The 26,097-nt window shown below is 54.3% G+C and overlaps 1 protein-coding gene across 7 annotated transcripts in view; it reads right to left on the bottom strand.

Moving 5' to 3' along the window:
• SH2B3 (SH2B adaptor protein 3) overlaps positions 1-26,097 on the bottom strand; it is a 40,174-nt gene that overhangs the window by 8,369 nt on the left and 5,708 nt on the right. For all 7 annotated transcript variants that reach the window (XM_060118314.1, XM_060118318.1, XM_060118311.1 and 4 more), the window contains exon 2: positions 20,836-21,618. In XM_060118314.1, the coding sequence (XP_059974297.1) occupies positions 20,836-21,591 (756 nt within the window). In that variant the 5' untranslated portion in view covers positions 21,592-21,618. The remainder of the gene's footprint in view (positions 1-20,835; positions 21,619-26,097) is intronic.

Below are 26,097 nucleotides of genomic sequence, written 5' to 3'. Positions count from 1 at the left end.
CTTGGGTTGACTGCAGTGTTACAGTGCTCCCATGTCACAGGACTGCAGTACGGCAGCATTACAGTGCTCCTGTGTCACGTACAGTACTACAGCTTCCCCTGAGCACACACCTGCTTTCTCTCAACCTTACAGACCCTGTTTGTAATGTGCTCCCTTCCTGCCTGCAACAAAGTTGACAATATAACCTCCCTCCCTACGTACCTATCCTAAGTAAGATAAAAGGGAAGTAATGGAATGTAATTGATACTAAAATAAAATGTATATCACTGTGACTATGCATACACACAGTGAACTACTCAGGTGCTTCTGGGTTTGAAGAGATCAAGGACATGGAGGTGCCAGAGGGTAGGGTGAACCCTGAAAGGACAAGTAGTCTGTTCAGTGGACATGGCAGGAAGTTCCATGTGCTTCTACATAAGATAGAGCAAGATTCTGGCCCTAGGTTTGTTCTCGTGCTTTTGGAGGGCGTTTTGGTCAGCTCTGCCTAGCCCGCAGGTTCATCCGGTCCTCCTCAGCTCCCACTGTCCAAGGACTCCTTTCCCGTGGCAGGGGGCCGGGGGTGGACGGCCTTTGGGCCTCGAATCTGCCTGGAGGGGATGAGAGGATGACTGGGACCAGACCTGGCCTTTCTCTGGAGGCCCTGCCTTCCCTAAACCTGCTGCCACTCCCTGTGTGCTCAGGGGTGGGGTGGCCCATCCAGAGTCTTCCAGGGTGCTGGGCTGTGCCCTGCCCTGCCGTGTACTCATGGCCATTCATACCCACCAGACCCCGGCAGAGGTGCCGGTGCCCCAGCAGGAACAAAATATACACAGGATCACAGAGCTGTGAGAGCTCCCAGAGAAGGGAGACAGACACCCAACAGGAAGGGGACGGTAAGGGCCAGGATAGGCGGGTGGGAAGGCAGTGAGCTTCCCAGGTGCCAGAATGACCCTGGCAAAGGCCCTGCGGCGGGGAAGTGCAAAGGCGCAGTGAGACTGGCGCGCAGTGAGGCAGTCCCCACGGGACCTTGAGGCAGTGGGAATCCGCCGGCTTATTCTAAGGTGGAGCTGTGGAGGTGGGCAGCTGATGCTCACGTTGAATACTTGGGCAGAAGCAGGCCAGCTAGTTGGGCCCGACCCTGCCCTTACCCGCGCCTCCGTGGGAGGCTGGAGGGGAAGACAACATCCAATTCACACCCAAGCAGTAAAGGGCCTGGCACGGAGGGCCCCGTGGTATGGGCAGGCCAAGCCCTCACAATGGCCTTATTCCATCCACTGTAGGGGCCTTTATCCTTCAAGGGAAAGCCTTGAGGGGAGACCTCCCACCACCATCTGGAATCCCCCAGGCCACACCAGCCGCTTAGCAGTCTTGCCTCTCCCAGGGTTTTGGGACCCTCATTCCTGTCCTATAAAGAGCAGCAATGGGACAGGAAGTAGGACATAGTATACGGCCGAAGGTCTAGGTCCAAGCCACACTCCTCTGCCGTGGCCCTCATGCCCTCAAGGTAGCATCCCCGTGACCTGGAGGCAAGGTTAGACGAGCCCTAGCTCCACCACTTACTACCTTTGGGATCTTGGGCGTGGCACTAACCGCAGCCTCAGTTTTCTAAGCAGACTCCGGGAGGAGAAGGATGAGAGTGCAGTCTTTGATGGGGGCCTGAAAACTTAAAGGCCCAGAAGAAATTCTAGATCCCAGTCATGGATAACTTAGTCCCCCAACCCCTGGCCACAGCCAGAATCGATACTGCCTGTATGGATGAATGAAGGAACATATGGACAAAAGACATTATGGGAAAGGCTTAATCATGTCTTACTGATTGTATCAAAACAACCTTAAAAAAAAAAAGAAAGTACCGTGTCTTGTTCCAAAAATTTTAGTTGGGTTATAGGGGTACTCAGAGTGGGAAGGGAGACAACTGCTAGAACACAGACCAGAGTTTCACTTGCCACCAATTTGATTCTGAGCTTCCTGGCAGCCAGTGCAAAGAGGGATTCCCCAAGAGAAGGCAGCCTTTTGTGCATGGAGAATCACGTGCACAGTAGTACATTAAAGGCTCTGAGAAGACCTGAAGCAGAGAAACCTGAACCCATGTGTTCCCCAGACTTTGGCCACCCTGTGTCCTGCCCAGAAGCCTCTCTGGGGTCTGCACAACCACCGCAAGCAACGTTGCTGTCCTGGATTTTGGGACTTAGACAGTCCTGGCCTTGTGTCCCAGTTCTGCCTCATCCTCCATGACAAGTGACTCACCTCTCCTAGCCTCAGTCTCCACTTCTGTAAGGTGGGGTAACAGTGCCCCTACCTTCCGTGAGACTTTGGCAATACAGTGTGTGCAGGGTACGGAAAGGTCCCCGGGGACACGGCACAAGGTGGGGATGAGCACAGGGCCTTAGGAATGCAGTCTTAGGAATACCTGATCTGCTCAGAAGCAAACAGCCCCTCCTGAGGAAGCTTTCAGCTTTCACAGCTATCTGTCCACAACAAGACCATGAGCACAAGGCGGCCTCCCTGCTCCCTTCCCATCTTTGTGTGTCCTCTGCAGGGCATAGAGTTAGCAGTTTTAAATGTTTGCTGAGCACTCTCCAAAGTGCAGAAGGTGGAGGAAAAGGCACTGGAGGCTAAGGGTACGGCAGGAGCTAACATCCAGAGACCAGAAAGTACAGCCAAATCCACAAGATGGCAGGGGAGTTGGCTGTGGCTAGAAACGGTACTAACAGAACCCCTCACACCACCCTTTAGTGAGCACCTACTATGTACCAGGCACTGGGGCCTGGGCTATCCATCCAGGACCCCTTTGAACTGTTGAATTCACAGGCCAGCACCATTCCAGAAAGTTCAAATTTCAAAGAAAAGAGCATCATATTGAGGAACAGAGGTGCCAGGACCAAAGAGGTAGGAAGGTCATTGTTCCAGAGTGGAGGGCAATCCTTGACATAACTATGGTGATACTTTGAGACCACCCTGCTCTGGGGCACCTGTCTGAGGAACAGTGGTGGGCGCCTCCCATGACCCCCCCCACCAACAGCCCATGAGGCTGGTGTTTTTATCCCCACTTGACAAATGAGGAGCCAAGGCTAAGGAAACCTCCCTTAGGGACTGGTCACAACACAGGATGCACAACCAGCAGGCCTGGGTCCTCTGGAAGTCAGCCCGGGATCCATGTTTAACGTGGGCCCTGGGTGTGTCTGGAACCCACGGCATCTGAGGGGAAGGCTGGGTGGGGGGCCACACCCACCTCCCTCCCCTGCCCGCCTTTCCCCAGGCACAAGAGACTTGGAGGAGGAAGGGCTCAGTCCATCCCACAGAGGCAGAATGGTGGATGCTGGGGCAAGGGGTCTGGAACCAGCCGGCCTGGGGGCAAAGGGGGCGCTCACAGGGAGCCCCCACTAACGTGAGGCGTCAGGGTGACACCCTGAACCCCCTGCGAGATGGGCAGCATCAAAACTGAGTTGCTGTCCGTCGGTCCCACCACTGCTACTCCCTGACACATACCGAATCCAGCTGCTTCCTGTCCCCCTCCTCTGCTCAGAACTCTCCTGTGGGCCCCATCTTGCTGGTCCGCGCCATGGCCCGTGAGACGCTGCACGACCTTGTTCTGGTTACCTCCTCAATCTCACCTACTGTTCTCTCACTCACTCCGATCCAGCCACACTGGCCTCCACTGTTCCTGCGATGTAGCAAGCACACGCCCACCTTGGGGCCTTTGTGCCTGCTGTTCCCTCCGTCTGAAAAGCAGTTTGCCCACATTTTCACAAATCGGGCTTCTCTCGGATTCAGGTCTCAGCTCAAGGGTCACCTCCTCAGGAAGGCCCTCCCTAACCAGGTGTCTAAATACACAGAGTCACCATCACAGAACCCCTTTACTTCCTTCACTGCACTTATCAACCTGTGAAATGCTCTCTGTGGGGACTTGTGGCATCCCCGGTACCCAGCACAATGCCTGGTAGATTGTAGATGCTCACTTTCATTCCTATACAAATATTCATCACAGGTCCCTTGTTTGCCAAGTATCATGAGTGCTGGGGATAAGCAGGGCCCAGGATATGGCCCCCACTGCAGACCGCCCATTGCCATGAGGGCTCTGGAGGAGTGGCAAGGATACGTCAAAGCAGGGTGATCGGGGTGAGGACGGAGGACACGGGGTTGGGCCTCCAGGGGCTCGAGCCAGCCAGGGGAGAGGACTGGCTGAGAGGAAGGCTCTGGACACCTCACGGAACACATCAGGCTCGTGTTACAGATGGAGGAACAGGGACCCTGAGAGGCAAAACCACTTGTCCCCGGCCACGGAGAAAGAAGCCAAGAAGAGCTGGGGCTCGGACCCTCGTCTGCCCAGACCCAGAGCCCACACCACCCGCCCCCATCCAGCCCGTTCCTCCCAGCTCATGTTCTCTCCCACCACCAGGCCTGACCCAAACTGCGGGTCTCAGCAGAGAGAACCTCCCCTCCTCCAGGGAGCCTTCTCTGATCACCACGTCGTGGTCAGTGCGATTCCTGTGCCTCTCCCTCGGCACGGGGCTTATCAGCCCTGGCCATGATTTCCTGAAGGTGCAGCTGCCCCCACCGCCTGCCGGGGAGGTCCTCCGGGGGTGGGGACAGGGCACCAGGCCTTGTTCCCAGCTGGGGCCCAGCACCGGGTCCAGCCCAGAGGAGGTACTTGGAGAGGGTTTGTCGGATGGATGGGTGAGTAGCTGCTAGGTGCCTGGGGCCCCAGCCCTCATGTCTCGGGAGCAGGGTCAGATGCAGGGGGTGTGGTGAGTTATCTCACCCCCTTGTTCCCTGGCTCCCTAGGGGGCAAACCGAAGGCAATGAGCCCGTTCCAGGGGCTGAACAAATGTTGGAACTACAGGCCACAGGTCACTTCCTTCCTCTGCCCCCAACCAGAGCCCTGCAACACACACACAGGCCCTTCGAGTGCCTGCTTCAGCCGCTTTTTCTCCGCGTGAGCCTGAGCAAATCACTTCACTTCTCTGTGCTTTTGTTTTCTCATCTGTAAAATGGGGGTGACGTCGGAGTGCAACCCCAGGGCTTCTGTACGTGAACCTGCCTGTCACCCTGAGTACACAGGAGTCTCCCAGGTCTCCCCCTTGGTCTGCTCCTTGTTGCCTCAAGCTCCCTCTCCCCGTGGGGGAGCAGGAAAGGGATGGGAGAAGCTTCCTCAAAAGCCACATGGGGGCCTCCCTGGTGGCGCAGTGGTTGAGAGTCCGCCTGCCGATGCAGGGGATACGGGTTCGTGCCCCGGTCTGGGAGGATCCCATATGCCGCGGAGCGGCTGGGCCCGTGAGCCATGGCCGCTGGGCCTGCGCATCCGGAGCCTGTGCTCCGCAACGGGAGAGGCCACAACAGTGAGAGGCCCGCGTACTGCAAAAAAAAGAAAAAAAAAAAAAAAAAAAAAGCCACATGGATCAAGTCAGCTTCCCCTTTCTGGCAAGTGAGAGCCAGCCAATGCCAGAAGCAGAGCTTCTCCAGAGCCGATACTGACATGGTGAGTCAGTCCCCAAGCATAACCACCCCGTTCGAAGTCCCCATCATTTCGCCTCCCTCCTCTGGGTGGCAGCCCCAGATCCCACCCTGAGCGACCAAGCCTGAGTGTGGGGGCCTGCGCCCCCCACTATCAGACCCAGAGAGGCCCTGTAGGAGGGGTAGCCAGCCAGAGATGCTGAAACAGACAGGGGCTGGGGGCTCGTCTGAAGCCCCACCTGCAGTGAGCTCCCCCTCAAGCCTGTAAAAGTCCCCCCGCCCCGACATGTCCGAAAGACAGACTCTCAGTGACACAGACACAAAGCCCCTTCTGAGAGAAATGGCGACCACCCCCCCACACACACAATCACAGAGACTGGGACACAAAGCCCCTCTCAGATGCTGGAGCAACCATCCCCTCAGAGACAAACTCCCAGAGACAGAGAACCCCATAGAGAGAGACAGCCCCGAACACACACACACCACCAGTCTGGGACCCCCTGACAGCCGCTCAAACCCCTCCTGAGACGCGGGTGTCCTAGTTCACGCCGAGTGGCTGAGTGTGGATGAGCCAGCTGTGAAGACGGGCAGGCACCTCCGCTCTAAGGCCGGCCGGGTGGGGGGGTCCGTGGCTTAAGAGGGACCACACCTAGAAGTTCCACTCCCTGCACCCCGTCACGGGCCTGGATGAACTGGCGAACCAAGGAGCTTACGGACCCCCCGGCACCTTCGCTAGCTGACCTCGCCTCCCTCCTCCGGGTGACAGTGGTCCAGGCCACGTGGCCTGGCCTGGGGAGGCCTGGCCTGGGATGGGCTGCAGAGGCGGGAACCGAGGCGCCAGTGCCACCACCCTCACTAGCCGGGCCACGTGCCCACACCTCCTAGGCCTCTCCCCGCTACACCTTTCCTCCACGCGGGGCACCACTCCTGGCCAAGACCTTTGGCAAATTAGGATCAACCACTTTGCAGGGCCTGGAGCTGCTCAGCAGCCAGCCTCCATCAGCTCCCCTTCCGTCAGTTACCCGCTGCCCTGCCTGAGACGGTCTTGAGGACAGAGCGGTGTCTCCATCTGGGAGCGCTGAGCTGGCACTTGGGCCTGGGCCGACCGGGGGTCCGGAGCAGGGTCGGGGCCCAGCCAGAACCCCACCCCAGCCCCCCGCCGGCTGCAAACCAGCTGCCACCAGCCCACGCCTTGGGCGACCGCATCCTGCTCCCAGCATCCCACCAGGAATCCTCCCTGCCCCGCGTGGCCGAGGAGGGGCAAGGCCCGTGCACCCTGTCCCCGTCCACCTTCACGCAGGCTACGCCTTCCTCTTGTAGTGCTGCTCTGGCTACCTCAGTGCCAGGACACGCCAGGCCTCGCATACTGGGCTGTGGTCAGCCCCCAAGACAGGAAGCCATGGCTCCCCACCACGTGCCCAGGCCCCGAGCAGGAGGGGGCACACCCGGCCCCGAACCTGGCACTGCTCCCTGGGCTTTCCTGCTGCACGGGAGGGCATGCTCAGTGCTCTCGAGGGGAAAGCAGAGGAGAACCTGAGTCTCACAGGCCAGGGGTCCCAGAGCTGGCCGGCCCCCAGGGCCTTTTGCGGCGGGCCCACCTCCCGGCCCCCCTGCGGATCCAGCCCGGTGGGGGAAGCCCCTCGCCCCTGCAGCACAGCCCTCAGCTGCACCCTGGGCCCCGTGTCTGCTCCACGCCTGGTGAGAGTGGAAAAAGATGTGGTTAAGAAACAACAAATAACCTCTGTCACCGGCCTCCGGTAGGGGAGTGCACCAGAGGGAGGGGGTCTCGTCACCACCAAGATCCCCAAAAGCCCCGACAGTGGCCACCGCCTGCCTTCGAAGAATGATGATTCAGAAGAAGAGGTGAAAGCGAGGGCCTCTGGGGCTCAAGGGGCTGCAGGGACGCCAGGGAGGCTCAGAGTCAGCTGAGCAGAGCCTTGGGCTGAGCTGACAGGGAAACCAGGGCGAGAGCCCAGGAATCTCCACCCTTCCAAGCTCAATCTGTCGTGGGTTGTTGTCATTATCCTTAGCCCACGTTTAGTGACATGCCTTGACACACAGCATCTCACTGACACCAAAAAACAACAGGAAACCGTACCAGCCACAAAGAATAAAAGCTGGCTGGATTAAATAATTAAATGTGAAAAATAAAACCAAGACAAAACTGGAATAGAAGAACCTAAATAATTATCTGATCCCAGGGTCGGGGAGGCCTTTCTAAGCAGAAAAAGCAAAGAACAAAATCATAAAGGAAAAGATCACTGTATTTCACTGCCCAGACTTAAAAACCTCCATAGGCCAAGAAACTCAGGGCCAGTCGAAAAGCCAAATGGCAAACTAGGGAAATATTTTGCAACGTGTGACAGAGTGCTAATGTCAGTGTAAAGAGCTCCTGCAAGTCAACAGGAAAGAGGCAGGCAGTGCAGGAGAGGAGCACACAGAGTTAATGGCCTGTAAGTCACAGAAAATGTCTATGACCAAGAAACATTGGAGAAAGAGTCAAAATCCACAGGGACAGAAAGTAGGATTAGTGGTTGCCAGAGGCTGGGGGGATGGGGATGGGAATGGGGACCGATGCTAACAGATACTGGGTTTCTTTCGGAGGTGATGGAAATGTTCTGGAATTGGATAGAGGTGATGGTTGTACACACAGTGAGTATACTAAAAACAACGAATTGCACTTTAACATGGTGAATTTTTTTTTTTTTTTTTTTTTTTTGCGGTACACGGGCCTCTCACTGCTGTGGCCTCTCCCGTTGCGGAGCACAGGCTCCGGATGCGCAGGCTCAGCGGCCATGGCCCACGGGCCCAGCCGCTCCGCGGCATGTGGGATCCTCCCGGACCGGGGCACGAACCCACGTCCCCTGCACCGGCAGGCGGACTCGCAACCACTGCGCCACCAGGGAAGCCCTAACATGGTGAATTTTATGTGAATTATATCTCAGTGTTTTTAAAAAAGAAAAATGGTTCGTTCCATTCATAAGCAGAAAGGACAAGATAACCACTTCACCTAGAAGTTGGAAAAGGTTTTTAAAATACTAGCCAGTGTTAGCACCACTATTTGAAGATAGTTGGGTATAACCTTCCTAGAAGACTATTTGGAAAGGACATATCAGAAGCATTAGAAATAGCTAGTGAGCACATGAAAAGATGATCAACATCATTAGCCATCAGGGAAACGTAAATCAAAGCCATTCACACCTGCTAGGGTGGCTACAATCAAAAAGATAGATAGTAACAAGTGTTGGTGGGACTTCCCTGGTGGTCCAGTGGTTAAGAATCCACCTTCCAATGCAGGGGGTGCGGGTTTGATCCCTGGTCAAGGAACTAAGATCCTACATGCTGCGGGGCAACTAAGCCTGCGCGCTCTAGAGCCCACAAGCCACAACTAAAGAGAAGCCCACGTGCCATGACGAAAGATCCCACATGCTGCAACTAAGATCCGACGTAGCCAAATAAATAATAAAATAATAAAAACAAGTGTTGGTGAGGATGTGGAGAAATTGGAACCCTCATACATTGCTGATGGGAATATAAAATGGTGTGGGAAAAATGAAAACGTAGGTCCACACAAAAACTTATTCACGAATGTTTGTGGCAGCACTATTCACAATCGCCCAAAAGTGGAAACAACCTCACGTCCATCACTGAGGAATGGATAAACAAAATGTGATCTATTCATACAATGGAATATTATTTGCAATAAAAAGGAACAAAATACTGACACAAGCTACAACACGGACGAACCTTGAACATGTGATGCTAAGTGAAAGAAGACAGTTGCAAAAGACCACATATCATCTGATTCCATTTATATGAAAAGAACTAGGCAAACCTATAAAGACAGAAAGTATTGATAGATTAGTGGTTGCCTGGGGGTGGGGGAGAGGAGGAATGCGGAGTGACTGCTGATGAGCACAAGGTCTCTTTGAGACGATGAAAGTGGTCTAAAATTAAATCGTGGAGATAGTTGTACAGCCCTGTAAATATACCCAAAATCACTGTACCCTTTAAACGAGTTAATTTTATAATTTGTAAACTATATCTCAATAAAGCTTTGAGAGAAAGAGAAAACATGAGAAGCGCTCACAAAGCCTTCCACCCAGCATTTCCCTTCTAGGAATATGCTTCTAAGGAAATAATCAGAGATGGGCAGCAAGATTTACGTACAAGATGTTTGTCACAAGGTTGTCCAGCTGAGCAAAAAAATTAGAAGTGATTGAAATAGGAGTCTAGATAAGCATAGATAAATATATCATGGCCTATCTGTGTAAATGAAATATCATGCAGCCAGTATTTTTTTTAAGACATTCTTGAAAAATATTTAAGAGAACAGAAAAATGTTCAAGACATGTTAAGCGACAAAAAAGCAGGTAACAAAAAGGTAGGATGAGTGTCAGTCCCACAAGGGCTGGGGGTTTTGTCCAAAAGTTCCTGCCTATGTTTCCAGCATACCTGGCACACAGAGGGGGGCTCCCTAGCTAACTGCTGAATGAAGAATTAGTGAATGTGGACGGAACTGCAATTTGGGGGAAAAGTTAGAGAAAGAAATACAAGACAGAAGATTACAAAGACGTCTAGTGAAACGGAAATGCTCGTTCTCTCTGGGTAGTAGGATTGTGGGTGGTTTTTCAGTTACTGTTCCATAATTTCTGCCATGAGCTTTATTAATTGAAAAATCAAAACCAGAAACACTAGGAACTCAAACGTGGAGGCCCTCGGTAAGGTAGACAGTTTCCTAGATTACACGAAGATTTGAAAAGAGACACAGCGGGGCCTCCCATTCCAGACGGTTCCCTGGAGAGAGGTTTCTCTCTCTGCTGAGCCATGGACTTCAGACTGGGCCGCAGTCAGGATTCAGGTCAGGCCCAGGAGGGGAGGATCAGCCACAGTGAGGGAGGACCCAGAGGCCAGGTGCCGCCGTGATGGGCCCCCTCCCCTGTACGCCATCACCCACCGGTGCCAGAGGCTGAGCAGTCAGCGGGGTCCACGGCCTGCGGAAAACAGTGGCCTCTTCCCCAGCCCAGAGGGGAGAGAGGAAAAAGGGGTGTAGGGCCCCAAAAAGGAAGCTGAGGCGGCCCCTCCGGCCTTGGGGAAGGAAGCTACCTCCGCCTCCACCCCCGGGGAGGGCCAGCGCTCCGAACGCAGAGATCTCTGCTTGTGCCTTTTGCTTTCCTTTTCCATTCGCAAAGAAGTGGGTGGGGGATTTCCAGTAGGCCCGCCTGGTGGCCCTCTGTTGGCTGGTGCCCAGTCCAGGCTACTGGGAGAGCTGGCTAGGTTGTTGCCCATCCCAGGGAGGGCATCTGGGGACCCACCCCTGGGGTCTGGTGATTTCCCACGCAGCAAGCCCCTTCTTCTGCCTCGCAGGGAGGAAACACATCGTGTCAGGCCCTCCCAGAGCCTATTTTCGACTCAATCACCCAGCAAGGCCAGTACTGACATTCCACTTTCCAGAATGGGAAACTGAGGCTGAGACAGGCCGAGTTCTCAGCCCAAAGCCACGTAACAAGGACACAAGAGCCAAGATCTGAACCCAAACCTGTCCATCTGCCCTTCTCCCCGGCCGCCAAGCCCACGGCCCAGACTCTGCAGCTTTGTGTCCCAATACCCAGTCCCCCAAACAAAGGAAAACAGAAAAGCAACTTCCAAGAAGCTGGCGACAGCTAACAGGCCCCAAGGAGCAAGGGCGTGGGGTGGAAGCAGCCCCCAGAGGCTCCGGGGTGGGGTGGGGGGGTGGGGATAAGTGACTGTCGTCGCCACCCTCCCCCTGTTGGATTCGGGGGCACTTTCCAGTCTCTGGATTCACAGAATTTGAGCTGAAAGGAAGCACGCCGATACCATCTGCCCGTGGTTTCAGCGTGGTTGGGGGTTTCTTCTAAGCAGCGAAGTACTTTTCAAAAAACGACCTTACACGAAAGCCCAATAAGGGGCAGATGGGGCGGCTGTGTGTGCGGGGCTGGGGGCCCCACAGGAGCCACGGGAGCCCTGCCCACCACCACCCCTTCCTCCCTCCCCCCACCAGCCCCGGAAAGCCCGGATCAAGCCCCCTGGTTGCCCATTTCACAGCTCAGAGAGGGGCAGGGACCAACCTGGGTCACTAAGCAGCCCAGGGCCGAGTGAGGACGGAAACCCCACTCTCACCCTGGGAACCTTCAGCCCCTGGTCCCCCTGGGAGAGGATGGGATGGGGGAGCCTCTGGCCTCCAACTCACCTGTCTCCCCCTGGGACATCAGGGCTCTCGCCGGCCCACGAAGATCTACCAGGCTGTAGGCAGAGAGTGGGCAGGTTCTCGGGCTGCTCGGGGGCTAAACACACCCCCTGGCCTTGGCAGGCCCACACGGGCCTCCATTCCTGCTCTTCCATCTCCCAGCTGTGTGGCCTTGGGCAGGTCTCTCTACCTCTCTGTGCCTGTTTCCTCATCTATGAGATGCCTTCATCACTGTTCCCGCCTCCCAGGATTTGTGGTAATTGCATGGGATGTGTCAAATGTAGTGCCCATAGTGCTGAAAATGACTAATAAAAATAACAACAACTACATGGGACTTCCCTGGAGGTCCAATGGTTAGGCCTCTGCATTTCCACTGCAGGGGGCACGGGTTCGATCCCTGGTCGGGGAACTAAGATCCCGCATGCCGCTCAGCCCAAAAAAAAAAACAAACCACAGCAGCTAAGATTTGCTGAGACCACCTGCGCCGGACATGGCTCCCAGCACCATGAGGACAGCAGCTAGTTCACCATCGCCCCGATGTGGGTGCCGTCACTCGGCTCTTTTTACTTGAGGAAAATGAGGCACAGAGAGGGTGAGGCGCCCTTCCCAAGGTCACACAGCTCAGAAGGGGCAGAGGCAGGACTCAGGCCCAGCTCTGCCCGGGCCCCAGGAGGCTGCCCCGCCCGGCCGCTTCCTGCCCAGCACTCCTCTTCCTCCTCGTGCTCCTGCCTCTGAGAGGAAACCGCCGGGCCCCCCTGCGGACGTCCCTTTCTTTCTGCTTCCTCTTTCCCACACTTGGGGCACGGGCTCCGGCCTCGGGCCCCCAGGGTCCAGCAGTGTCTCCTTCTGTGTCTCAGAGCCTCAGTGTCCCCATCTGTGAGGCAGGCACAGTGGCCATGCCTACTTTGCAGAGTCAGGGGAGCATTGAGGGGGCCAATTCGGCACCGCCCTCGCCCACGGTCAGTGCTCAGGACACTCAGCTCCTTCATCAGCCGGGCTGCCGGGAGCACCTACTGCCCACAGACTGCCCGGCCACACTCATACCCAGGCCCCTCACCTACCCAGTCAGCACGTTGATCCGCAGCCTCCCCTACACGTGCAGGCACTGGGACCACCCCCATTTTACAGATGAGGAAACTGAGGCCCAGGCACTTGCCCAAGGACAGCTCAGAAGGAGCAGAGGGGGAACAGCTCTGAACCATATTGCCTGACGGGCCCTGGCCTAGGTCAGCCTAGGTCAGGCTCTCCCTAGGACCAGCAGGTCCAGCCACTGCCAACCAGACCACTTCTTCCTGGGGGCACTAGAGGCCTGTGGTGCAGGAGGGGAGCCCAGGGGTGTGGGCTGAATCCCCTGTGAGTCCCCCCCCCCCACCTCTGCTCTGGGCTGAGCAGCAGAGGCCAAGGGCAGAGCACACTGGGTCCGCCAAGTATTACATGCTGGGTGAGAGGGGCACTGGCCAGCCCCCTCTGGGCCTCAGTGTCCCCATCTTTAAATTGGTGACACTAGACAAGATGGCCACAAGGAGCCTTTCCTGGTCTGAGAACTCAAAACAGACGCACCCCCCCACCCCACTCCCAGGTAGGGCCACTGGCTAAACACCACCAGCACCACTACCCATGATAATAAATCCTTCTGGAGACCTGCTAGGCACCAGGTGCAGCCCGAATACCTGGGTCCCAACCCCATCTCAGTTGCTCAGAGCTATGTGACCTTGGGCAAGTCACCTACCTTCTCTTAGACTCAATTTCCCCATCTGTGATATGGGGGTAATCACAACAGCACCCTCACAGGGCTGCTGTGAAGATTAAATGAAGCCAAGGCTGTAAAGTGCCTAGTATGTAACAAGTGCCAAATAGATGCTGGCTAAAAAGGCATTTTTTCAACAACAGCTACTAGAATTCCATCATTACCCCCACTTTAAAGATGAGAGAAGCTGAGGCTCAGCCCCCGGACCCAGTAGGGCTGGCAGGGCTTTGAGACCATCTCAGCCAAACCAGGCTTGGACATGTGGGGAAACTGAGGCCCAAAAGAGCAAAGGGCTGGCCCCAAGGCCATGGCCAGCCCAGATGTGCTCCATTTGAAAATGGACCCCCAGCTCCCGGCAAAGCTCTGCCCTAAGGCCAGCCACCCCGGGCCTGGTGGCTGGTCCTGTGATCTCTCTCCCTGACCCTGGGACAACCCCCTGACCTCCCAGTCAGGCTCTCCCTCCACAGGGGCCAGGCTGGGATGCACGTCGAGTGATCCTGGCCCAGCACTGCCAAGCCCACCAATTTATAAGAGAAACCAGAAACTAGGTTCTTATATGAAATCTTTCCATTTTATGGTTTTTAACTATTGGCAACCAATCCAACTTTCTCGTTTTTCTGTTTTGTTTTGTTTTTGTTTTTTTCGGTACGCGGGCCTTTCACTGTTGTGGCCTCTCCTGTTGCGGAGCACAGGCTCCAGACGCACAGGCTCAGCGGCCACGGCTCACGGGCCCAGCCGCTCCATGGCATGTGGGATCCTCCCGGACCAGGGCACGAACCCGTGTCCCCTGCATCGGCAGGCGGACTCTCAACCACTGCGCCACCAGGGAAGCCCCAACTTTCTTGTTTTTAACTGCTGAGTGGGATGGAACGTCTCAGGCCTGGCCGGCCGGAAGCTACTACTCTGCACCCCATGGCTGGAGGGAGGCCGTTCACAGTGTGGCTGGGGGCTTGGGAGCAGGGACCTGTTGGATCAGGGGCTCCGATCTCCTTAGCAGCATGATGCTGAGCGAGTTTCTTTGCCTCTCCCAGCCTTGGTTTTCTCATCCGTCAAATGGGCCAACACGCTTGACCTCATGGGAAGGACTTGAAGTCAAGTGTTTAGGGCAATGCCTGGCACACAGTAGGTGCCTACTTAAGGTAGTAAACGTACTGTTCCCCCATCCCAGCCTGGGCTCAGAGATGCCCAAGGAGAGGGAGGTGCCACAGGACAAGCGGACATGGGGACCAGAGGGTCTTCTAGGAGAAGACTCAAGCCACACTCTCCCAAAGGCCAGAAGACCATAGCAGCCCCAGAGGGCTCCTCTAGCCCATTCCTACTGCTGGATAGGTGTCCCAGCCCCTCTGGCCCTAAATCCTCCAAGTGCTCCCACTGCTCTTCGTGTAAAACCTAAAATCCTCACCATGCTCCATAAGGCCCCAAATAATCCAGCCCCATCACCTTTCCAACCTCATCCCTCCTTCCTCCTTCTACTCCAGACCCCGGCCACCTGGTTGTTCCTCAAAGTCTCCTGGTTCGTGTTCACCCCAGGGCCTTTGCACTTGCCATTTCCTCAGCCTGGGACTCCTTCACCCAGATCTTCCAGGATCGGCACCTGTGATCATCCCAGATGTCACCTCTTGCCAAGGGGCCTTTGATGATCACCCCCCAGCCAAGGCAATCCCTACCTTCCCCCGAGGGCCAGCGCGCAGTACAAGGAAGGGTTGCCCCACCTCCCGTCCATCTGCAGTGATGCCACTGAAACCAGACTTCAGACTTTGGGAACTAGTCACACTTGTCTCCTCCAACCGCCCTCCAGCCGCCCACTGCAGCAGCCTGTGGCCTCCGCTTACACTCCGCCTGTCATGGCAAGCTCCCTCCCACCACAGCCCTTACGGTGACCCTCGACCCTTGGCTGCTGCTATCACCCCTACTTTACAGATGACTAGACTGAGGCTCCAAGAGGGGAAGTGACCGGCCCAAGGTCAGAGGTTCTGGTCAGAGGCGGAGCTGTGACCCAAGTCCAGGTGAGGCTGACCCATGAGCAGCTGGCCACCTGGCCTCAGACTTCTGGGTGGCGTTAGCTTGGCTGAGGCCCGAGTGACGTCCCTGGGCAGCTGCTCAGTCTCAGTTCTCGTCCTCCAAGCCTCTCCCCACTCTGGGCAGCAAGGGCTTCTCCAAACAGGTGATGAGCACCCTTCAAGTGACAGAGCTCGGGTATGAACCCAGAGCTCAAGCCCTGGCTGTCAAACCTTCCTTTGCCTATGTTTAAAGCTGCTCCCATAGACAACTCCAGGGTCAGAGGTTGGAGGTCAAGGCTACCCTCCAGGCAGGCACACTCAGGACTTCTAGTCTAGGTATCCTTGGCCCAGAGACTGGAGGCTCCAAGTCACTCCAGGAAACATCCAGGAAGAGCCCCAGACTGTTCCAAGCACAAAGGGAAACTGTCAGAAGCCGACGGAGCTGGGGCCTGCTCTGTCAGGCCAGGCACTCAGGCCAGGAGAGGCCCCACCAGGGCTGCTCACTTGGTGGGGGACACCCCAGGTCACACAGCGACCACCAAGTCTATGGCAGAGGCCCAGGCGGCCTGGAGGGAGGGGCGAGCCTCAGGGACCCAGCTACCACTCTGGGTCCCACTTCTCCAAGGCCAGACACCACTTCTGAGCCCTGAGGACTCTGACCAGGGTCCCACCCTCAAGGTTTCCAAAGAACAGGAGCCTTGATCATGCATCCCAGCTGGGCACTGAGGGCCCAAACCAGCACTAGAAATAAATCTGCATCCTTAGCCCCCAAATCATTTCACTACCATGACAACCATGATAACAAGGAGGGCCAGTAACAGTGAGCCTTCCCTGCGCCAGACGCTCAGCGATGTGCCCTCCCACTTATCACAACAGCCACACAAGGTGCGAACTCTGAGTAGCTCCACTGTACAGAGGAGGAAACTGAGGCCCAGAGAGGTGACGTCACTTGCCTAAGGCCCCAGAGCTGAGAAAGAAGCTAATTTATTGTTTGAACCTGGGTCCATCTGACTCCTGACACTAGGTTTTCCAAGATGGTTTATTTTAAGCAGCAGCAGTTGTTTTTAAAGTTTTATAGGGAACCCCACCTTATCATGCAGATAAGATCATGTGTCTGGGACGTTATTTGCCTTTCATGGTGTCGGAGCCTTGAGACGTTTTAAAAACGAGTAAAGTTTTTATCTGCACTTGCGTTTTTCCAAAGGCTTCGTGTTAAACTTGGAATGAAATACTGACTCCTCACGGGACCCTCTACCAGCACATCCTCCCGCACGCCCCATCTTCCCCGTCTGTGCTCCCAACACACTTCTATTTTTCTTTCTTAAAAACATGCAAAATGCTGGGGACTTCCCTGGTGGTGAAGTGGTTAAAACTCCGTGCTCCCAATTCAGGGGGCCCAAGTTCAATCCCTGGTCAGGGAACTAAATCCCACATGCATGTTGCAACTAAGAGTTCGTGTGCCACAACTAAGGAACCAGCGAGCCGCAACTAAGGAGACTGCCTGCCACAACTAAGACCCGGTGCAACCAAATAAATACATAGATAAATAAAAATAAATATAGTAAAAAAAAAACATACAAAATGCCTTCCCATCTCAGCAGCTTTGCCTATGCTGTTCCCACTGCCCAGAGATTCTTATCTCGGTATTAAGATCTCAGTTCAGAAGTCACCTCCTCAGTGGGAATTCCCTGGTGGTCCAGTGCTTAGGACTCCGTGCTTTCACTGCTGAGGGCACAGGTTCAATCCCTGCTCGGGGAACTAAGATCTCATAAGTTGCGTGGTGCAGCCAAAGAAAAAAAAAGTCACCTCCGCAAGACTCACTGTTAAACGTTAGTGATTAAGAGAGTGTGGTTTTAACATAAGAATAGACACATAGGCCAGTGGAAGAGAAGGAGGGTCCAGAAGCACACAGATAGACACTAGATTTAGGATGAAAGTAGCATTGCATGCAATCCAATAGGAAAAAGAGAGTCACATCAGCATGTAGTGCCAGAAGTGGAAGAACTGTGACCCCTACCTCACGCCATACACAAAAACTAATTCAGGATGGATCTTGTGAAGGCCCATCAATATGATTCAGCCCAGACAATAAAGCTTCTAGAAGAAAAGACAAGGGATGTCCCTGGTGGTGCAGTGGTTAAGAATCTGCCTGCCGGGACTTCCCTGGTGGTCCAGTGGTGAAGAATCCACCTTCCAATGCAGGGGATGCAGGTTCGATCCCTGGTTGGGAAACTAAGTCCCACATGCCGCGGGGCAACTAACTAAGCCCAAGTGCCACAACTACTGAGCCCACGTGCCCTGGAGCCCTCAGGCCACAACTAGAGAGAAGCCCGTGCGCCATAACAAAAGATCCCACACGCCTCAACAAAGATCCCGCATGCTGCAACTAAGACCCGATGCAGCCAAAAATAGAAAAGAAGAAAAGAATCTGCCTGTCGATGCAGGGGACACGGGTTCAAGCCCTGGTCTGGGAAGATCCCACATGCCGTGGAGCAACTAAGCCAGTGCGCCACAACTACTGAGCCCACATGCCACAACTAATGAAGCCCGCAAATCTAGAGCCCGTGCTCCGCAACAAGAGAAGCCACCGCAATGAGAAGCCCGCGGCCCACAACAAAGAGTAGCCCCCACTTGCCACAACTAGAGAAAGCCTGCGTGCAGCAACAAAGACCCAACGCAGGCAAAAAAAAAAAAGAAAAGAAAAGAAAGATCTTCATGACCCTGGGTAGGCAAAGATTCTTTAAATGGGACACAAAAAGCACTAACCATACAGGAAAGCAACCGATAAACTGGACTTCGTTAAAGTTAAGAACTTAGGTTCATGGGACTTCCCTGGTGGCGCAGTGGTTAAGACTCTGCGCTCCCAATGCAGGGGGCCCGGGTTCGATCCCTGGTCATGGAACTAGATCCCGCATGCATGCCACAACTGAGAGTTCACATGCCGCAACTAAGGAGCCCACGAGCCACGACTAAGGAGCCCGTGAGCCACAACTAAGACCGGGTGCAACCAAATAAATAAATAAACTAGTAAATAAAATAAATATTAAAAAAAAAGAACTTAGGGGGCTTCCCTGGTGGCGCAGTGGTTGACAGTCCGCCTGCAGATGCAGGGGACACAGGTTCATGCCCCGGTCCGGGAAGATCCCACATGCCACGGAGCGGCTGAGCCCGTGAGCCATGGCCGCTGAGCCTGTGCGTCTGGAGCCTGTGCTCCACAACGGGAGAAGCCACAACAGTGAGAGGCCTGCATACTGCAAAAAAAAAAAAAAAAAAAAAAAAAGAACTTACGTTCATGAAAAGATTCCATTAAAGGAGTAAAAAAGACAACCACAGAGCAGGAGGTCATATGTACGATACAAAGAAAGTGCATTCATGAAAAGATTCCATTAAAGGAGTAAAAAAGACAACCACAGAGCAGGAGGTCATATGTACGATACAAAGAAAGTGCATTCATGAAAAGATTCCATTAAAGGAGTAAAAAAGACAACCACAGAGCAGGAGGTCATATGTACGATACAAAGAAAGTGCATTCAAGTGTGCTGAAGTACATTCAGGTATAAAAACTTTTATAAATCAATAAGGAAAGGACAGACAACTCAATAAAAATGGCAAACACTTGAAAAAAGACTCAATCCCAATGGCCAATAATCACATGAAAAGGTACTTAACCTCATGAGTCATAAGGGAAATGCAAATTAAAGCCAGGATTTGAGATACCAGTATATATCCACTAGAAGGGTTGGAAAGAAAAAAGACTCATACACTGCTGATGGGGATGCAAAATTGTGCTGCCACTTTGGAAAAAGTTTAGAAGTCTCATATAAAATTAAACTTGCACTTCCCATGTGACCTAGCACTTCTAGGAATCCACCGGAGGGAAATGGAAGCGTATGTCAATACAAAGACTTAAGAGCAAATTTCATTACAGCATGATTTGTAAAAGTACCAAAGTAGAAACAACCCAAATATCCATCAACCGGTGAATGGATAAATAAACTGTGGTACATCCATACAACAGACTGGATTTACTCAGCAATAAAAAGAAACAAACTCTGATGCCCCCAAGAGCATGGACAAATCTCTAGAACATGCTGGATGAAAGAAGCCAGACACAAAAAACAATATACTATACGATTCCATTTATATGAAGTTCGAAACAGAGAAATGCAATCCGTGGGGGTGGGAGTCAATGTGTGGGAGGGGGGGAGTGCTGACATGGAAGAGGCATGAGGGAGCCCCTGGGGCACTGGGCCACCGCGTGTACTAACACAGGGACACTCGTGGAGCTTCAGACACACTTCACACGCCTCAGCATGTGCATGGGACTCCACAATGAAGTCTAAAAGGAAAGGTACTTCACATAAGGCGATTCCTTGACAACACCCCATCCCAACCCCCAAATTAGGGCCCCTCAGTTATCCTCCCCCATTGCTTTCCTTCAGAGCATAAAATACAATTGATAATTCCATGTTCATTTGTAGGTTTAGTCCTTCAATAGCCCCACCAAGACACCAGCTCCCCCAGCACCTAGTGTGTGCCTGGTACAGTGTAGGTGCTCAACAAGTACGTTTTGAATGAATGTATAATCGTTTGGTCTCCTCCACCCAGACCATGACCCCTCCGGGCTGGGATCTGCTTTGCTCACTCTCTAGACCAAGGCCCTAGGACATAACAGAACCACAAAGAGAAGAGAAAGGAAGACCACATGGTCCCATCAACTTGACACATCTGGTCAGAGATGGAGTCCGGCAGATGGGTAGACAACAGTGACCTTCAGCCTCAACTGCACGGCCGGAATTAAGTGGGTCGCAAAGGAAAAAGACAAAAAGATTTAAACTTGAAAGAAAATAAGACATCCACAAAGCATGGGAGGCTCCAAGGAATTCCACGACCGTTTTGAAATCCCTAGGAGAAATCCTCCCGTTTGTCAGGGTCAACCTGGGTCAGGGGTTTCAAGGACCTTGGACCAGGCTGCCACTAGCTCGCATGATGCCCATGTCTGGTGTCCCTAGACATTCTACAAAATCCCTGACCAGTGCTCCTCAAAACTGTCAAAGCCGTCAGAAACAAGAAAAGCCTGAGAAACTGTCACAGCCAAGAGGTGCCTAGGGAAACATGACAGCTAAATCTAGCATGGTGTCCTGAAGCAGAAGAGGGACATTAGGGGAAAACTAGTGGAATCCAAAGGAACCTCGGAGTTCAGTTAACAGTAACGTACCAATGTTTGTCCCTTAATTATAAGACGGATGTACATGGTACTGTAGCATGTTAACATGAGGCAAAGCTGGATGCAGTGTATAAGGGAACTCTGTACTATCTGTAAATGGAAAATGATTCTCAGAAAAGTTCACTTTTAAGAAGGCGCGCTTTCCGCCGGGCACTTGGTGGCCAGCTGCTGGAAAAGTGTCACCACCCGTACCCCCATAACCACGTGCGCGGTCTCTTACCTTGGGCGGGTCGAAGAGCTCCAGCAGGCGGTCCGCGCTGTCGGGGCCCATGCGCCACAGCGCCAGCCGCCCCCTTTGCCAGCGCGCCCCGCTGTCCATGGAGGCCTCGTCGGCCAGGCTGTACCGCAGCGTCGCCTCCTTGAGGGCCTCGGGTGGCGGCTCCCGGGCTAGACTCCAGGGCAGGAGCTTCCTGGCCAGGCCGGGCCTGGCCGGGGCCTCGCCTGCCTCCCCCGCGGCCGCACTGGGGGCCGCGGGCAGCTCCCCGGCCGAGCGGTGACGGAAGATGTGGCGGAGACTGTGGCGCAGGTGCTGGAAGGAGCAGGCGGCGGCCGGCCGCGGCGGGGCCAGCTCCTCCGAGCTGCGGGCCTTGGGCAGGCTTGGGGCGGGGGCGGGGGAGGCGGGGACCGGCTCGGCTGGGGACGCCTCGGCCTTGGCCGGGGGCCCGCGGCCAGTCTCACGGTAGTCGCGCGCGGGGGCGGCGGCCCGGGCGCCCGACAGCCCGGGCGCCCGGCCCTCGCGCACCTCGCGGCAGAAGTAGCGCTGGAAGAGGTCGGTGAACTGCAGCGACACGAGCTCGGCGCGCAGCGGCGCGTGGTGCGGGTGCTCGCGGGCGAAAAGCCAGTACTGTCGGGCCAGCTCCCGGGCTGCGGCCACCGCGTGCAGCTCGCAGAACTCGCTCCAGCCTCGCGGGGATGGGGCCGTCGCCGCCGAGGATGCGGAGGAGGCCGAGGAGGACTGCAAGGTGGGCCCGTTCATGGTGGAGACCAAGGTAGAGCGGCCGGGCTGAAAGACACGGTGGGGAGTGAGTGACAGAGGAGGGAGCGGACGGGTGAGCAGACACCCACTTAAAGCCCCCGCCAGACACGCTAGTCACCAGGCACAACGTCAAAAAGCGAAAATTACTGTTAATACCCAGTGCTGGTGAAGATGCAGCAAAACGGGCACTCCCTTCAGTGTTGCCGGTACTGTTAGGGGTCTAGCCTTTTTGGAGGGCAGTTTGGCAGGATCATTTTCAGACCTAGTAATTCCACTTCTAAGTATTCAAGAGAAATAGTTGCCCCCATGCGCAGAGAGGGCGCATGGCGTTTCCTGCCCCCACACTTATAACAGGAAAAAATTAATACAACCTAAAGCCCTATCAGTCAGAGTCTGGTGAAATAAACTGTGGTACATCTGCAGGCTGGAATATGCTTCAGCAGTGGAAAAGGAGGACCAAGATCTATGCTACCACCTTGGGGAACCTCCAGGGCACAGGATTAAGGGAAAAAAGCAAACCACAGAGCAATACAACCGTGCGATCCCATTTACGTGAACACACAAAGCAAAACTACCAATTCTTATGTGTACATAAATGTATTTAAGTGGTGGGCAGGAAACATGTGGCTGGAGCAACACCATCCAGAAACAGTGGTGACCTGTGTGGGGAGAAGCCAGAATCTGGGGTGCAAGGGGGGAAGTAACCAAGGAAAACTGTTACTACTTGTCTCTAGAAAATATGGCTAAGAACATGGCGCCTGGAGCCTGGACTCAAATCCCGCATGAACCGCTTAGTAGTTGTGTCACCTTGGGTGTGTGATGTCTTTCTGCCTTGCTTTCCCCATCTGTAAAATGCGGACCATGACTGCACCTACCTCATAGGAGTGTTATGAGGATTCACTGAGTTAATAAATGTAAAGGCCTTAGAACCTAGGAAAAGCCTAATAAGGCTTATAATGAATGTTACAGTAAGAGTGTATTAGTAGTGTCAATAAAAAGAAATAGAGGGGCTTTCCTGGTGGTGCAGTGGTTAAGAATTTGCCTGCCAATGCAGGGGACACGGGTTCGAGCCCTGGTTCGGGAAGATCCCACATGCCTTGGAGCAACTAAGCCCGTGTACCACAACTACCAAAGCCCACGTGCCTACAGCCCGTGCTCCACAACAAGAGAAGCCACCACAATGAGAAGCCTGCGCATCACAACGAATAGTAGCCCCCACTCACTGCAACTAGAGAAAGCCCAAGCGCAGCAACAAAACCCAACGCAGCCAAAAATAAATAAATAAAATAAACTTATTTTTTAAATGAATAAATATAAAACAACGAATAAAAAGGGATAAATTAACAAGACTCACAAGGAGTGCAAAGGTACTTCCTGTTCTGATGGGGGAACGTCAGGACAGGCAGACCCTTGCCTGCTCATCCCAACTGGGGCTCCCACACAATCAAAACGTAGAAGCCCCCTACCCTCTGCTGTCCACGGTGCTGAACCCTGGACCTCTCTAGTTACCATCAGTACTGTCCGTCCTTCCAGCTAAGCCTGGCTGGGCCTGGGCCCCTGCTGGGTACCACATAGTCATGGCTGCTCATTCACATACAGACACCTCCACCCAAATATTACTGAGGGCCTATTGTGTGTCAGCCACTGTGCTAGGCCCTGGAGATACAGCAGTGAACCAGAAAGAAATTCCTGCTCTCCTGCTGCTACATTATACACACACCCACACACACAAGTGTTGGCTGTGTGCCTCTGACTGGACCTCTCTGAACCCGTTTCTTCATCTGTCAAATTGGGAGCAGCACAGTATCTACCTCCTAAGATGGCTGCAAGGAATCCTTGAAAGGGGACTCAAGGTGAAGAGCTGAACCTAGAAACTGGGGTTCTTTCTGCCACACCCCACTCCACATCTCCAGGCCGTGGTGGTGACCCTGCAGCCGATCACAGCAAGACAGCCCAGACGGCACAGAGTGGGTGCCACTGCACCAGCTGGGAGGGTGCTGTGCACACACTTGATGTTTTTGCATATCACAGGGTCTTTGGCACCTATACACCGTAGGCACTTTGTACACAGTGGGCAGAAGGGAGAGGGGCCACGTGTGCCCTTGGCCACCACGCTCTGCCAAGAAATCCACCCCTGTTGGTGAAGAGGAGGGTTTTACCTGCATGTGTGGGCGACCTGTCCTCGGTTAAGCCCTCGGCCACCCCACGCCTTGACACAGGTGAGGCCAGCACTGTCCTCACAGGTTGGGGAAACCAGATGCCAGACCCAAGCTCCTGTCCCATCCACGAGACCCCGTGTGATGTACCCTCGCACCAGCTGCCTCTGGACAACTGCATCAGGTGTCCCTTTGCCCTGCCTGCTCCCAGTCTGCTTCCAGTCTCACTCAGGAGAAGCCTTCCCTGAGCTCACTGGCGACTGAGTCCTGAACTTGCCTTTCAGCCACTGGTCACGTGCTCTCATTCAACAGCAATGATTGTTTAATTAGTGACTATCTCCCCACCGGACACTGAGCTCCATGTGCCAGGAGCCACTCCCAGCTCCATCCCCAGTTCCTAGCATGCAGCAGGAGCCCAGTAAATGCCTGCTGAGTGGAATGAATGTAGGAATGCAAGAGGTCGGCTGGATTTGCAACCTCTGGCTCCTCTGGCAGATATTTTGTGGCCAGCACCCACCAGTGACCACCTCTCGCTGGGCCAACCCACCTCCTGGGCACCCAGGCCTATCCGTTTGCCTGGAACACCTGACCCTGTCCACCCATGTACATCAGAGGCCTGAAGCCTAGTTGCAGGACCAAACCCTGGTAAGAGCCTTCTCAGAACAGCTATGCCTGCTCCAAGCTCCCTCACTGCCCAGGCAGTGGCTGGCAGCCCTCCTCACCAGGCCCCCTATTCCAATTTTCCATAAGAAGAGTGCTGTGTACTCAGCACATGCTATGCCTCAGGCGTTTTTCTAACTGCTTTTGCAAAACATCAACTCTCCCAAGCTTCACAACAGTACTAGGAGGTAGGGCCAATAATTGCTCCCATTTTACAGGTGGAGAAACTGAAGCACAGAGGTCCCACAGCTAGCGATTAATGGAAACCCCACGCACAAGGCCCCCCAAAACACCTGATCAATGCCCATATGCACACCACAAGGAAGACTCACTGCCCAGTGAATGTTTATCCAGAGGAGGGGATATAAAGGTCTCATTCAGCTCCTGCTGGAGTCAGGAGGCCTCAGCTCCTCTGTCCAGGTCATAAACCCACCAAGTGGTTGGAAAATAGCCACAGGGTGAAAATTTTAAAGCAATAAATGACACTATTTCACGCTTTCTATGTGCCCTGCTCTGTGCTAAACACTTTGCATTTATTCACTTGTTTATTCCCCACCAGAGTGGGCAATCCTAGCATTATGCCCATTTTATGGATGAGAAAGCCACGGTGTGGGAGGAATGGCTTGCCCAGGGTCACGGGGCCCTCGAGGGGCAGAGCTGTGATTAGAACCCGCTCGCTCTGCTGGAAGCACCAGCTATACATGAGCGATACTGCTCACTGTCCATCTCCCTCAGCCCGGGGTGTCTGCCCCCAGCAGGCCGAGGGCCATCGTACTCCTGCACACTCTGCAGGGCCTGGTCAGAGCCGGTGCTCCAGAAATATTAGTTGCGTGAATTAATGAACTCCTAGGGTTGAGGCGGGCTGCTATTTGACAGTCGTACTCTTGGAATCATGCCCCTGACCTTTGTGGACTGACAGAAAAGGCTGAGGGGGTCCAAGAAGCCCACCACAAGAGATGACCTCTCTACGGTGGAGCTACCAACCAAATCTGGGTTCACATCCTAATTCTGCCATTTCCTCGCTGTGTGATGCAGAAGAGAGGGCTTCCCTCTCTGAGCCTCAGTGTCCCCATCTGTAAAGTGGGCTAATGTTCTTGGCATTCACTAGGAGCATTCTAAGAACTGATGTCGGACGGGTGCTTGGCACAGGGCTCAAGAAACAGGTGGCTGTTGCTATTTTATTACTATTATTGTTAGAAGAGGGGCGCCTGCTACAGAGAATGTCAGGCCTGCCTCTGCAAGAAGCCACAGGCAGAGCCTGGCTTCATGGGTTGGGCCAGGCAGGGAGGGTCATGGGAGCCTGAACACAAGGCCTTCTCAGGGGTGAAGCACTGCTCAGGCAGCTCCGGGCAGGAGCTCCAGGCAGGAAGTCACCAGCCAGAGCACTCAGCTGTGGCCTGTGCCGGGGAGGGGGCCATGCCTGGGAGGTTTCCTGGCCGGGGCAGGCAGCCAGGCCACAGGAAGGTGGTCCCCTCCTTGGGCCTCGGCCCAGGTGGAAGCATTTATTGAGTGTTTACTATGCGCCAGACACAGAGGAAGAGCAATTGATCAGATCACGCCAACCCTGAGAACAGGGCCTAAAAGCTCTTGGTAGGAAGCAACTACTAATCACCTGGGGGTTCCCAGGAGCCCCCAGGCTTCAGCTAGGGGGTATAGAGAGTAGAGGGATCTTTGGGGCATTTCTATCCCC

This window comes from Mesoplodon densirostris, chromosome 15 (genome assembly GCF_025265405.1).
Source record: "Mesoplodon densirostris isolate mMesDen1 chromosome 15, mMesDen1 primary haplotype, whole genome shotgun sequence".
NCBI classification, from domain to species: Eukaryota; Metazoa; Chordata; class Mammalia; order Artiodactyla; family Ziphiidae; genus Mesoplodon; species Mesoplodon densirostris.
Note: the sequence above shows the minus strand (reverse complement) of the source record. Positions and strands in the feature narration are given on the sequence as shown.